Source organism: Corythoichthys intestinalis, chromosome 8, assembly GCF_030265065.1.
Source record: "Corythoichthys intestinalis isolate RoL2023-P3 chromosome 8, ASM3026506v1, whole genome shotgun sequence".
NCBI classification, from domain to species: domain Eukaryota; kingdom Metazoa; phylum Chordata; class Actinopteri; order Syngnathiformes; family Syngnathidae; genus Corythoichthys; species Corythoichthys intestinalis.
The window spans coordinates 53,805,207-53,821,168 of NC_080402.1; the positions used below are offsets into that span (position 1 = coordinate 53,805,207).

Genomic DNA, 15,962 nt, shown 5'->3' on the forward strand with positions numbered 1-15,962 from the left:
GCAATTACTTTTTGGGAGAAGTAATTTGTAACTATAATTAATTACTTTTTTTCAGTAAGATTAACAACACTGGTGTTAAAGGAGGGAGACATGGGGAAAAAAAAGCTGGATAGCTGCTCTCGAGGACCAAGGATGCAGACCCCTGCTGTAAAATGTGGTCCGTGACAAATAGTAGCGTGACACTCCTGGTGTATGTCATGTTACTTTTAGTAGTATAACACTGGAGTAATTTGATTTCGGGTTAATTGGTTAAACTGTTAATTGAATCATTGGCTATTTTATGTGATCTGTGATCAGCCAGCAAAACAGCCCAGGTCACAAAATCAATAGTTTATCTGCGTCCCCAAACACATAATCAATGTTGGGAAAGTTCATTTTCTACGTGAACTAGTTCAAATTGCACTTCACAAATCTTAAAATGAACTCTTCAGTTCATAGTTTATAATTCATAAATGAACTTTTGTAGTTGTCTTCTTTCTTCTCCACAATACGGTAATTGCTGCAAGCTATTATTGACAGAGTTGATAGAGAACCACAGACAGCAATTATTTTATCATCTTTAACACTGAAACGGTCATTCATCTTCAATTTCAAATCCGTGTTGGTACCGACCTGTTTGTAAAACTCGCATAAATGTTGGTACTGGGCCTCTGTTCTGTCAGATTTGTACCCATCAGAAATTGCAACTTCGCGGTTCTGCGTATGCGCACAACTTTACAAATGGCCACAAATGCAGCAATTCCAAAGTAAACACCAAAAACTTTCTCGAAAGAAAGGAATATGCACTTACATTTGGTCATGGACGCACACAAAGGAAAGTTCTCCTCATTCACATCCTACCATGTGGCTGTGCTCAACTCGACTGCACACCGCTCTCTCACCGTTAACGTCTTCCCCGTGCCATTAAGCATTTATTTACGCTGTATTCATATTGCACATGTATGTTTATGATGTAACTTGTTTATTTAGCACCTTTGGATAATAGAGTCCAACTGAATGTAAAAGAATGCTTATTCGCTGCCATATTTGCTAAAACAGCACAGCCGTGACATGAAGCTTGGGTTGCCAGGTTGGATAGTTTACCGCTGTTAAGATTTTTTTAATATTGTGTTTTGAGCATATGGTTTTATCAGCAGATTTGTCAGAAAGGTTCTAATTCTGAACTCATGAATGAGGTTATGAACGCTGCTCACGAACAGTAGAATGAGTTCACAGTGACGTTCATGAGACAGAAATGTGATGCGTTCATTTCACATTCGCACAAAATACAGACGTGTTCATGAAAAATCGTTCATTGGACGTATTCATGCAAAACACTGCGTATAATCAACAAAATGGATGCTGGATGAGCCTGACTATATAAAATCACAAGGAAATAACACATTACAGTATAATTTCATGTATGCAACAGTTTTATTTCAGAAAATGAACATACCATGGACCACATTGTGCAGTAAATACAAGATGTAATTATGAAAGTATCTGAGTATTGTTACAAGTATTTCCCCCAGGTATACTTTTTACAAATACCCAAAGCACATTATATTAACCCACTTTAATTCTATCTACATGTTGTGCAGTAGTTGGCACAGGTTTCATGGAGAGACAGAAAAAGCAAATGTTTTAGCTCAAATTGCAGGGTACTTATTGTACCTTTTTGTTCAGTAACTTCCAACCAAATCCTTTGGCTGCATTTAACACTGATTTGAATAATGGATCGTGTCAATTATTTTTCGACAAATCAGGTGGAAAGAAAAAAAAAACATCATTTTTACTGATGCACGATAATGCATTTTTCAACCGATAACAAATTTCCTCCTCCTTCCAGCCGATATCGTCAAGCCGGTAATTCTATTAAAATATTTAAAATGTAATATTATTCAAAACAGAATTTATCGCTGTAGTAGTAAATTCCAACATCTAAACAATGTATATTCATTAATTAATATTAATAATACTTACAAAGTAAATACTCAATTGCACAAAAATGCCTTTTAGAGGGGTTGAGGCACCTAAAAAAAGTTGGACAAAACTGCGTCAATTGCGCACATTTGGAGGCTAAATCAAGTACATTATTATTGAATTGCATTATCAGCTCAATTTTTTAAAATCTGAATTACCGGTGTGGCATCATACTTGCTGTTATCGGCTGATAATTATCGGTGACCGATGTTATCGTGCATCTTTACTTATTTTCATCCCTATTAGGATGTTATTTGACACTACAGAAAATGACTTTTTTAGTTGGTTGGTTGTTAGAAATTCTGTAAACTTTATGATAAACGGTTTTCCCATTTTCAAAAATGCTTTATTTTTTTTAAACGACAGAAATCTGCAAATATTTCCCGTTAACATTTGGAGAGGCAAGCTAAAGTCAAGCAACGTCTCTAAATAATTCATCGAAATACCGGTAGTTGTCGTTTAATTTGAAAAGGGATGAGTTGTTAACTTGACCTCTACTTCATCCCATTACATTTAAACAGAAATGATAGTGTTATTAGAAAATGGGTTAGGTAGGCATGGTGTTTTCATTCTATTATTAAGGCTCAAAAAAGGATGAAAAAGGCCTATTATATTGAAATTTCCATGCAATGTTGTAGTGATCATTAAAAAAAAAAAAAGGACTGATGGATGATTGCCCAAGATTGAACATTATTCAAGCAATTCATTATCCTCAAAAGGGTAGCTACAAAATCAAGCCTCTGAAAACATCACCAAATGTTGGCAATAATAAACATGATTTAGAATTCCAACTTACATTCCCGAAAAGATTTCAACTTGTGACCATTTTAAACAATCCATCAACAAGACCTACTAATTCTTCCCACAAGGTCCGAGCTTTGAGAACCATTAGAATTTACCTCCGTGAAGTTAACCCCCCATTAGACGCAAATTCACATAAAATAGGATGTCAATCGTATGTGCTACATTTGTGCTAGTTTGTGCTGCTATCATTTTATAGATATTAATTTCGAGTGATGACGTCACGCACAGCTTTTCCGTATCCAACTCCCGCGGCTGACGGAGCATACCAACTCTCTCAATAACAGACGGGCGTCCCAACAACTAGCGCAAACGTAGCACAAAGGGGTGCCATTTGTTTGTGCTATGTTTGCGCGAGTTGTTAGGATACCCCCGTTATTGAGAGAGTTGGTACGCTCCGTGAGCTGATACAGAGGGGCTGCGATTGACGTCATTACTCGAAATTAATATCTCAATATCTATAAAACAGCAGCACGAACGAAAGAATTTTTACAGCACAAACGTAGCATAAACGAATGGCACCATTTCTGGTCCATTTTGCAATAAATGGGGGGCTGCGTTACGTCATCACTCAGAATCATTATCTCAAAAAGGATAGCACAAACCAGCACAAACGTAACACAAACGATTGACACCATTTTTAATCAATATAGGGGGCTGGTTGACCTCATATTGACCTATAAAAGAATTTCAAATATCTTAAAAACGATAGCGGCACAAACAAGCACAAACATACGGAACCACAAAAGGGTCAAAATTGAAGAAATCAAAACAACATTTTGAAATAAGTACCCTTTGATAAATAACAGACAATGAATTGTGAAGAATTGTGTAATATAGCCCTTAAATTGTAAAATACGGTAATATTATAAAAAAAGACTTTACAAGAAATAATCCCTTTTACCACAATAGCCTTTTTATGTTATAATGTCATTTTTCAGCTCAATGAGATTTTACAAGTCATTTTTTTCGTGAAGTCTTTTCCCACAATGGCCTTTTTTATTTCATAATGTCGTTTTCCAGCACAATGAAGCGTGTGCTCTCAATCAAATACATAAGGCAGAGTCAGATAAGTGATTGGCTGGATGGATCGTGCAGTCTGGCTAGCTGTGCTAGCATTCGGTAGCCTCACTTACAGAGTAACAGAGAAGTTGCGAACCGGTTGGATAGTAACGAAAGTCCCTTTAGCTCAGCCTGAGCGAGGATTTTTGATGCTTTCTGGAAGTTTACCTGACAGTTCATCGACGCTACTAAACGGTAGCGCAGCAAGCTCCACAATCAATCCAGCCAATCACTTAAGTGACTCCGCCTTATGTATTTGATTAGCAGAGCACGCTTCAATGTGCTGGAAAATGACATTATAAAATGAAAACACCTTTTTATCTTGTAAAATATTTTTCATAATATTACCCTATTTTATAATTTAGGAGCCATATTACACAATTTGTTATTTATCAAAGGCAATTTATTTCCAAATGTTGTTTTTATTTATTCAACTTTGACCCTTTTGGGGTTTCATACAAACGTAGCACAAACGATTGACATCATTTCTATATATAAACTTGTGTCTGATGGGGGTCCAACTTCATGGAGGTTTAGAATTTAGAACCTCTAAATCAAGTCTCCTGAATGTGATGTAGATATACCGGTACTTCTCTCATGAGAAGAAAAGCTGCTGGCAAAGTTTTTGCGTTTCTTCCGGACAGGTCACTTCATGGCCAATGGTGCGAGGGTCACAGTAAATCTCGTAGTCATTTCCTCCCTAAAGCAAAAATAATAAGATACAAAGAAGTGTTGGGGTGAAAAAAATCATACGCTGCCTATATAAGCACACAGTCAAAGCAGCTTTCCTGTGACCAAACAAGGACCAAATGGCAGTTTAGTTGTCATTTCATCATCTTGTATTCCCGAAAAGGATTCATAAAAATATTTACAAAACTAAAGGCTTTACTGCTGCTTAAACATAGGTTATTTTTGATAGGGTGTGTTCCACTGTGTCATAGCTATAAGACTCCATCATTAGACGTAAATCACTTATTTGATGAGGTTTTTTTTGTTTTGAAACAAATTTATTTGCTGTACTGTAAGGCCTGATTTATGCTTCTGCGTTCCGTTGATGGCGGCGCGACAGCGCAGACCCTACGTCGTCATTGAGCATTCCAAGTTCTGCCATAGACTTCATTATATTGACGGGTCACGGGGCGCGGGGCCGATTAATAGGGGGCCTGCATTGTTGGCATGGCCGTCAAAGCTGACCGAGTGGAATCACTGACAAAGAGCTTTTGTCGTTGAAAATTCTTCTGAATAAATGCTTAAATCCCTGAATTCCTTGTAGATATGGACGTAAAACAGTTTCGATTCTTGGTTAAAAGCAAAAAAAACCAAAAAAACGTGCAGTTAGCATTTATTTTACGTAAATACTGCGAACTATGATGCTAGTCAGTAAGCAAATGTAGCGGCCGCTTTATGAAGACAGAGCTTTTCCTGTGTAAATTCTCGTGAATAAATGCTTAAAATCTCGAATTCTTTATAGATATGAACATAAAACAGTCTCGATTCTTTGTTAAAGGAGCAAAAAATACGGGCAGTTAGCATTTATTTTACGTAAATGTGTCGAAGAATGATGCTGGTCTGTTAGACAATGTGGCGGCAGCCCTATAACAAAGTTTTCTTGTGAAAAAACTAAAAATATAATAATTACCTTGAATCCTCGAACAAATCACTCCTGAGACAATCCTTCCTGTTTGTATGCGGTACAGCTTTCGTACTTTTTCAACCTAAATCAGACATTGGATCGCTGCATGTGTCGTTGCTACCGACTGCCATAATAACAAGCGGATTTTGGGATGGCCCCTACTTGAAGGCGTGGCACAGTGAAGGTGGAATCTGACCCTTCAATATCATTATGAAGTCGATGGTTCTGTGTCAAGGGAAACACGCATGTGCGAACAGACGCCATTTTCTCTAGAGCGATGACGGCGGGGTACACCCTGAACAGGTTGCCGAGAACAGCCTCTCGAAAACGAAGATTGACCAGATCAAAGCTACAAACCTGTCAATCTTTGTTGAAGTACCAAACTCAAGCTGCACTGGTGAGCAAGAAAGGCAGCAGGAGGGAGGGTGAGAGGCTGTACAAGCATGATGCAGAAAAACAAATATATTCTTATAATTAAAAAAACAAACAATTCTTTTCACCTATCCTCTGTACAATGGCGCGATCGGCCCGATTTCCAATCACGTGATCGGATCGGGACATCCCTAATAGAAAGCGTGGCATACTCACAGGTTTTGTCTTGTCGCCAAAAAAATGAATGGTTGAGTAGTTGTCCTTCTTTACGATCCCAAGGCAGTATCTTTTATCCCAGCCATCAGGGAACACATCGAAACTGATCTGCCCTCCTGCGAAGAAACAAATATTAACAAACAAGAGTGGAAAACGACACATTCTGAATTTTGATCACTCACCGATTGAAAACGACAGGCCTTTTCCTTTAAACTGCTCCTTTAAAACGGATACAAACTTCTCCCGGATTTTTTCTCTCTGTGTGGGCCAGAAGAAAAATTGATGGGATTTTTCTCATATTTTTAGCTTTTCTTGAGGTTAAATAAAGGCCGTGTCTGTTAAAGATGCTGTTTACTACTACGTCGGAGTGATTTATGCAACCCTCCAAATTCTGGGCTAGCATGTACACAGAGGACCAAGGAGCTAGAAGTTGCTGTGTAAAGAAATAAAATGATCCCCCTGCTAGGTAGTATGAAACAGCAAACTACAAATACATCCTTGTGCTATCTTCTGAGTTACATGTAAATGATGAGGAAAAGTTGATGTAGGCCGGACTTTCAGTAGCAAAATTAGTGGTGTGTTCCCCACCTTCACTACAGTGACGTCTTTTTACATTACTTACAGTGGCTGCTGCTGCTGGCCGAAAAACAAAAACATATTACCCCCATGCTGTCATCGCGTCACTGGCTTTTTTAGAATTGATTTCAAACTTTTACTGTTTGTATTTAAATCTATTGATGGCTTGGCTCCTTATTTGTCGGAGATTTTAACCCTCCGTAACTCTGGCAGTGCTCTTCGTTCTACCGGGCAGCTTCTTTTTCCCCCAAGTTCCAAGGTCGAGACTTAAACAGTGGGGTGACTGACCTTCTGCAGTTGCTGCCCCCAGAGTGTGGAACAGCCTGCCCCCTGAAATCAGCACCATTAAAAATCTAGGCCTTTTAAAATCACGAATAAAGACCCACTTTTTTAGACTTGCCTTTTATCCAGACTAAGGTAGCCTTTTTTTGGTTTCTTTAGGGTTTTATTGTTCTCGGATTTTATCCGTTTTATTTGCAGTTTTGACTTTTATTGTTTTCGTTTTTTTCCTAAATGTCATTGTATCATACTTTCCTGCCATTTATTTATTATGAACTATATCGTTGTTGTAAAGCACTTTGTGGACCTTTCGGGTTTTTGTAAATGGCTATAGAAATAAATTTGATTAGATTTGATTCTATTATCCCTCCTCTTTGAAGGGGGCAGAGGAGGCGGCATGTTGTCGATACGTTGTATTTCTGTCGGGGCTGTGAGTGTGTGCGTGTTGTCATAAGTCAGCTTTATTGTCATCTTTTTCATATGCACATACACACAAAGAAAACAATATTGCGTTTCTCTTTCTATCCCGATGAAAGACCCATGACATACAGTATCACAAAAGTGAGTACACCCCTTGCATTTCTGCAGATATTTAAGTATATCTTTTCATGGGACAACACTGACAAAATGACACTTTGACACAATGAAAAGTAGTCTGTGTGCAGCTTAGAAACTACATCCCTAAATGATCAAATTGAATACTGCTTGCCATTTTCCCTCCAAACTGTCACGTGACTCGTTACAGGAGTGCTGTCAGCATTGAGGCAGAGATTGAAGAGGTGGGGGGGTCAGCATGTTAGTGCGCAGACCATACGCCGCACTCTACATCAAATTGGTGTGCATGGCCGTCACCCAAGGAGGAAGCCTCTTCTGAAGACGGTACACAAGAAAGCATGCAAACAGTTTGCTGGAGAGTAGAGACGTGTCATCAAAGCACATGGATTACTGGAACTACAGTATATCCTATGGCCTGATGAGACAAAGATTAATTTGTTTGGTTCCGATGGTCTCAAGCATGTGTGGCGGCGACCAGGTGAGGAGTACAAAGATAAGTGTGTCATGCCTACAGTCAAGCATGGTGGTGGGAATGACCTCCCCACCTCTTCAAGCTCTGCAGCAACGCTGACAACACTCCTGTCACGAGTCACATGACATTTTGGAGGGAAAATGACAAGTACTCAATTTGGACATTTAGGGATGTACGTAGTTCCCATGCGGTGTACTCACTTTTGTTGCCAGGAGTTTAGATATTAATGGCTATATTTTGAGTTATTTTGAGGGGAAACTAAATTAACTCTATTATATAAGCTGCACACAGACTACTTTTCATTGTGTAAAAGTGTCATTTTGTCAGTGTTGTCCCATGAAAAGATATACATAAATATCTGCAGAAATGCGAGGGGTGTACTCACTTTTGTGATACACTGTAGGAATAACATGACTGGTAACAACAATAATAATAAAGTGATGTAGTGACAGGCAACAATGGAGACAGTCCATTGTTGTGTATTGCAAGGCCCAAGTAGTTCTTGTGAGGTAGTAAATGATTAAAGTGCTGTGTGCGTGTATGTGTGGAAGGCAAGGGAGGGAGTTCAACATCCTGACGGCCTGGTGGATGAAGCTGTTTGTCAGTCTGGCGGTTGTGGACCGTAGGCTCCTATTCCTCCTTCCAGAGGGCAGCAAACTGAAAAAGTTGTGCACTGGGTGTGTCACATCTCTCACAATTGTGACAGCCTTGCGAGTGAGGCGGGTGGTGTAGATATCCTGCAGGGAAGGAAGTGGAGCATTGATGATTTTGCTTGCTGTGTTCACTATACGCTGTAGGGCTCTCATGTTGTAGTCTGTGCAGCTACCGCCCCAAATAGCAATGCAGCTGTGTAAAACGTGGCCTTGATTGGTGGTGGTGCTAAAGTTTCCTTAAAAAGTAGAGGCGCCGCTGTGCTTTCTTGGCTAGTGATTTGGTGTTGGTGGTCCAAGAGAGATCCTCATCGATGTGCACGCCGAAGAATTTTGTGCTGGTTACGTACTCTCTCTACGGCAGCTCCATCAATGATCAGTGGCAGGTGATGGCTGTGGCCTCTCTGGAAGTTGACAACAATCTCCTTTTTTTTGCTGTGTTGTGGTGGGCAGGTCAAGTCATCAGCCAATCAAACGTGTGTTTGAGGGGGAAAAATGGATTGGCACATTCAACAAGTGAAAAGGGGTAAATGTAAGTCTAAATATAATGAAAATAATTCACATTATAATGTTGGGGTTCATTATATCTTTACAACATATAGGAAGACAATCTAAATTAACTTTAAACTGAAGTCATTATATAATGCAAATAAGGTAGCTTAAAATTCGGTGGGGACAATTTGAGCATCCAGAAAAGTTGTTTAGTGTTATGTCCCTACTGTCCCTATGCGAACCACGCCCTTGATTTTGGATAATTTTCTGTTGATATTTCCAGGTTACTTCCTGTTGATTTTGGTCAATTCCTGTTGGTTGCAGGGCATATTTGGGTCATTTAGTTGTTAATTAATTGGCTGCCAAAGATGGTGCTAGACGCCCAATCCATTTTGACAGGGAGGGGTCAAATGAACCAACGTGAACAAAATTTTGGTTCATTTCCTGTTGGTTTTTCGGGCATTTCCGGGCTGCTTCCTGTTTCATTTGTATATGACATCCTATTATTTTGGTGTCACTTCCTGTTGGTTTTAAGTCATTTTTGGGTCACTTCTTTGCTAACTCATTGGCTAGGCGTCCAATCAATTTTGACTGGGAGGGGGCAAATGAACGAATGTAACTGTGGACACGAATGTGACCAAAGTGCAGTTGTGCACGCACTCGATCACACAAATACAGTGCCTTGCAAAAGTATTCGGCCCCCTTGAACCTTGCAACCTTTCGCCACATTTCAGGCTTCAAACATAAAGATATGAAATTTAATTTTTTTGTCAAGAATCAACAACAAGTGGGACACAATCGTGAAGTGGAACAACATTTATTGGATAATTTAAATTTTTTTAACAAATAAAAAACTGCAAAGTGGGGCGTGCAATATTATTCTGCCCCTTTACTTTCAGTGCAGCAAACTCACTCCAGAAGTTCAGTGAGGATCTCTGAATGATCCAATGTTGTCCTAAATGACCGATGATGATAAATAGAATCCACCTGTGTGTAATCAAGTCTCCGTATAAATGCACCTGCTCTGTGATAGTCTCAGGGTTCTGTTTAAAGTGCAGAGAGCATTATGAAAACCAAGGAACACACCAGGCAGGTCCAAGATACTGTTGTGGAGAAGTTTAAAGCCGGATTTGGATACAAAACGATTTCCCAAGCTTTAAACATCTCAAGGAGCACTGTGCAAGCCATCATATTGAAATGGAAGGAGCATCAGACCACTGCAAATCTACCAAGTCCCGGCCGTCCTTCCAAACTTTCTTCTCAAACAAGGAGAAAACTGATCAGAGATGCAGCCAAGAGGCCCATGATCACTCTGGATGAACTGCAGAGATCTACAGCTGAGGTGGGAGAGTCTGTCCATAGGACAACAATCAGTCGTACACTGCACAAATCTGGCCTTTATGGAAGAGTGGCAAGAAGAAAGCCATTTCTCAAAGATATCCATAAAAAGTCTCGTTTAAAGTTTGCCACAAGCCACCTGGGAGACACACCAAACATGTGGAAGAAGGTGCTCTGGTCAGATGAAACCAAAATTGAACTTTTTGGCCACAATGCAAAACGATATGTTTGGCGTAAAAGCAACACAGCTCATCACCCTGAACACACCATCCCCACTGTCAAACATGGTGGTGGCAGCATCATGGTTTGGGCCTGCTTTTCTTCAGCAGGGACAGGGAAGATGGTTAAAATTGACGGGATGATGGATGCAGCCAAATACAGGAACATTCTGGAAGAAAACCTGTTGGTATCTGCATAAGACCTGAGACTGGGACAGAAATTTATCTTCCAACAGGACAATGATCCAAAACATAAAGCCAAATCTACAATGGAATGGTTCAAAAATAAACGTATCCAGGTGTTGGAATGGCCAAGTCAAAGTCCAGACCTGAATCCAATCGAGAATCTGTGGAAAGAGCTGAAGACTGCTGTTCACAAACACTCTCCATCCAACCTCACTGAGCTCGAGCTGTTTTGCAAGGAAGTATGGGCAAGAATGTCAGCCTCTCGATGTGCAAAACTGATAGAAACATACCCCAAGCGACTTGCAGCTGTAATTGGAGCAAAAGGTGGCGCTACAAAGTATTACCTCAAGTTGGCCGAATAATATTGCACGCCCCACTTTTCAGTTTTTTATTTGTTAAAAAAGTTTAAATTATCCAATAAATTTTGTTCCACTTCACGATTGTGTCCCACTTGTTGTTGATTCTTGACAAAAAATTAAAATTTTATATCTTTATGTTTGAAGCCTGAAATGTGGCGAAAGGTTGCAAGGTTCAAGGGGGCCGAATACTTTTGCAAGGCACTGTACATGGTTTTACGGCACCATTGTCAATATAAAAGCATGTGATTTTGTATGTACAGTATGAATGAACTACAATTTGTCTGTCAAGCAAAACAACCCTGTGACCTCTGACACCCCCTGGCTTAGAACAATAAGTAGAGATACAATATGCTCTTCTTCAGTGTATTGTGTGCCATTTTTTTTCTTTAAAGCACAAGCCAATTGAATCTTCCTTCATAGTGAGAATGGGTGCTACCTGATCCAGTTCATAGAACTCTTTCCGTTCTTCCACAGTACAGCTGCGTCCAATCGGTGAAATGTTCAACATGCCGTTACGAAATTCAATAAATGTACCCCTGCCAAGAAAAAAAAAAATCAATTAATTTCAAGGCTCACCTAGACCCAGTGGATTCTGTAGATCTATTTATTAGGGCTGTCAAAATTATCGCGTTAACGGGCGGTAATTAATTTTTTAAATTAATCACGTTAAAATATTTGACGCAATTAACGAACATGCCCCGCCCAAACAGATTAAAATGACAGCAGTGTAATGTCCGCTTGTTACTTGTTTTTTGGTGTTTGGTGCTGGCGCTTGGGTTCAAAGGATTTTATGCGTTTCAGCATTATTGACATCAACAATGGGGAGCTACTAGTGTATTTTTTGATTGAAAATTTTACAAATTTTAATAAAACAAAAACATTAAGAGGGGTTTTAATATAAAATTTCTATAACTTGTACTAACATTTATCTTTTAAGAACTACAAGTCTTTCTATCCATGGATCGCTTTAACAGAATGTTAATGTTAATGCCATCTTGTTGATTTATTGTTTTAATAAACAAATACAGTACAGTAAAAATAACCATGTGAAAAGTTTATATAATTTATAGGGCTGTCAAAATTACCGCGTTAACGGGCGTGAATTAATTTTTTTGAATTGATCACGTTAAAATATTTGATGCAATTAACGCACATGCCCCGCTCAAACTGCTTAAAATGAGTGACATGTCCATTTGTTACTTGTGTTTTTTGTCTCCCTCTGCTGGCGCTTTGGTGGGACTAATTTTATGGGTTGACATCAACAATGGCGAGCTACTAGTTTATTTTTTGATTGAAAATTTTGCAAATTTTATTAAAACGAAAACATCGAGGGGTTTTAATATAAAATTTCTATAATTTGTACTAACATTTATCTTTTAAGAACTACAAGTCTTTCTATCCGTGGATCGCTTTAAGAGAATGTTAATAATTTTAATGCCATCTTGTTGATTTATTGTTATAATAAACAAATACAATACTTATTTACCATATGTTGAATGTATATATCCGTCTTGTGTCTTATCTTTCCATTCCAACAATAATTTACAGAAAAATATAACATATTTTATAAATGGTTTGAATTGCAATTAATTATGATTAATTAATTTTTAAGCTGTAATTAACTCGATTAAAAAATTTTAATCGTTTGACAGCCCTACTATTTATCTATTGACACATATTAATTTATTTCACAAACACAAACAAACACTCACAAACATAAGGCGCACCTAGAAGTAAAAAAGTTCTCCAAAATGGACGGTGCGCCTATTGTGTGAACTTTACCAAAATGTGTCTGTCTGACTGAGCAATTTTTGAAAAGGCGGACGGTAACTGAGAGCCCCATGAGAACCTTTATGGGAGAAGGTTGCATGTGATAGCTGTAATGTTTGAGTCTGTGCGTTACCTAAACAACATTGGGAAGGGAACCTGACATGTTTGATGTAGACCTAGCCTAGCTGTTCAATTTGGATAGAGAAGATGAGAACTTTGATGGATTTGTGGATTAAGATTGATGTGACTATTTTGTTAAAATCTTTAATATAGTGCAATTGAACTCAGTTTTGCTCCTGCTGCCTTAAAAAAAAAAAAAAAACGCTAGCACACATGCTAGCATATGTTTTCATGCGCCCAAAAATGCAGTGCGCCACTTCCTAAAACCACTGAAATGCAGAGAAAACCGGCACAGTTTACCTATAACATATTCACGCAAAAAAGGTAGTTTTACACATGCATTAGGCTAATGCATTACACATACGGTCACAAGGCATTAGGGGTGTGACAAAATATCGGAATGGTGATATATCGTGATACTTTGTATCCCAAAAGGTTATCGATATGCTCCTGCCAAGAATCGAGATATCGTTTTGAAAAGGTGTCAATGTCTAAAAAAATAAAGAACCAACAAGTTGCTACCAAAATCTTCCACCATAATAGTGTCTCAGTTAACTCTAAGGCTGCATTGACGGTGCTAGACGCCCAATCCATATAGACTGGGAATGTTCGTTCATTCGAAACCAGAGCATTCACAGTCATTCTGTCCGATTTTCAGGGCATTTACAAGTAATTTTCTGTTGAGTTTGAGTCACTGCCTATTCATTTGTATGATTCCCAGGTCATTTCCTGTTCTGTAACTCTAAATAAACAGGGAAAGACCCATAACATACCCCAAAATCAACAGGAAGTAACTGAAAATCAACAGGTAAATGACCTTAAATGGCCCAAAATTATCTCATTGCCTGGCATTGGCTGCCACTACCGGTCATAGACGTCCAATCCGTTTGAAGTGGGAGGGTGGCAGTGAATGAACATTCTGAAAATCAACAGGTGAATGACCTTAAATGGCCCAAAATTATCTCATTGCCTGCCACTACCGGTCATAGACGTTCAATCCGTTTGAAGTGGGAGGGATGGCAGCGAATTCGTTCATTCGTTGCCACCCTCCCAGTTAAAACGGATTGGACGTCTACTAGTGATAAAACTTATTCCAATTCACAGCAAAAGCTTGTTTTTCTGTTTATTAGTTGTAGAATATCCTAGAATAATTTCCTGACCAATGTATCAATAATCGTTGTATCGCCATATTGTCAGATTGCCGTTATCGTGAGCTTTGTATCGCAAATCGTATCATATCTACAAGGCATATATGAGAAACTGATTTTCATTCAAAATGTATATATTTTTTAATGATTTACAAAATAACAGTTAAGAAAAACACCATACAGTAACCCCAACCTCCATCTCCTCATTTTTATTTTCCCTGATTTCCTCACAACTAATTGCAAACCTTTATTTTTAACTACTTAAGAACATACATCAGATGTACATCATAATTGAAGATAATGTAAACATTTACTTTTTATCATTATTTTTTAATAACGACGATATAAGCAGGGGTGAAAGTGGGCCGGAATGGTCCGGAATGCCATTCTGGCAAGAGATTCGGCGACGGAACGGTGCTTTGATCCCGAAAATATGATGGCAACTGTCAAAACCCCATGCTAAAAACAACCTGCCTGGCTGCCACACTGGCATCTCCAACAGGAAAACAATCCACTAACGTCAGATTTACATACACAAGTGTTAACAACAAGCATAATAATGTGCTTGTGTAGAGCAGTGTTTTTCAACGTTTTCTGAGTCACGGCACGTTTTTACATTGGAGAAAATCTTGCGGAACACCACAAACCAAAAATGTTCCAAAATTGCTTTCTGTATAGTATATATATTTATAAATCTCAATATTTGTACTTACTCAGTGTGAAACTTGAGCCTGTATATATGAACCCAAAGCTGGTATCCTGGCAGGGATCTTCATCACCAGCTCTCAGTCTCTGTTTTTATTTTTTAAAGGAATTAGGCTTGAAAAGCTCAGAATTATCGGACAGGGGCACTTTGCAATGTCTTTAACCGCATCAGAGCTGAGCAGCTCGCTTACATTAGCTTTGTAGGCAGGTAGTATTAAGGTCTCTGCCACAGTGTGGGACTTTGGATTTAGCAACAAGTTCAGCAACAAGGCTTTGGGGGCTTTCTCATTTACCTCTATACCTTTTCTCAAAATGGTTGCCTGTTTCTCTGTGTTTTCAGGAATGCGAACAAAATGGTCCATCGACTTGTTTTGAAGCGACGGGTGTTTCGTTTGGGGATGACGTTTAGGATAGCAGCTCGTGTCGCGTTCCAGAACTGCTCGGATTTCCAGCAGTCAGCCACCTTGCTGCTCTTGACAACATTTTGGAATAAAACACACGGGGAGGATTGACTGTTGTCACATATGGATAAAATGGAAGGGACACTTTCGTGAACATTGACTCTTGACGAGTCTAATCAAATGATGTACAGTAGACGTGCTCGGGTCCACATTCTCGCGGACAGCAGGTCTCTGATGGCTAGAAATCCGAGCAGTTATTGAACGCGACAAGAGCAATACCTCGCTCATCTGCACACGACCGCAACTTTCTACCTCCTCCTTCCTACCTACTGCTACTCTGCCCGACGACGTAAAATATTATTTAAAAAATGCGTTATTCGATAATTTCTGGCGGCACACCTGACGATCTCTCATGGCACACTAGCACACCGGTTGAAAAACACTGGTGTATAGTCATCCGTTTCCACCTATATTTATTTATTCCACGGCCGGCACGGAGTTCTCTGTAGTTGCAGCAGTTATCGAGTCTGACGGGATCAGGTACGAGGAGTCGTGTCGATGTGCGCATGGACTCAGTTGTCCGTTCAATTGGCTGACATACTGACATGTGATAAGCATACAGTAGATAGTTAGCAGCGATATGCTCA

At 39.2% G+C, this 15,962-nt stretch overlaps 1 protein-coding gene across 1 annotated transcript in view; it reads right to left on the reverse strand.

Moving 5' to 3' along the window:
• Positions 1 to 1,383: 1,383 nt before the first annotated feature.
• The window catches only part of pmm2 (phosphomannomutase 2), a 34,033-nt gene continuing 19,454 nt past the window's right edge, over positions 1,384 to 15,962 (reverse strand). The window contains exons 5-8 of the mRNA XM_057844139.1: positions 11,608 to 11,707; positions 6,229 to 6,304; positions 6,047 to 6,162; positions 1,384 to 4,525 (exon numbers count right to left, since the gene is read on the reverse strand). Of these exons, the coding sequence (XP_057700122.1) occupies positions 4,421 to 4,525; positions 6,047 to 6,162; positions 6,229 to 6,304; positions 11,608 to 11,707 (397 nt within the window). The 3' untranslated portion in view covers positions 1,384 to 4,420. The remainder of the gene's footprint in view (positions 4,526 to 6,046; positions 6,163 to 6,228; positions 6,305 to 11,607; positions 11,708 to 15,962) is intronic.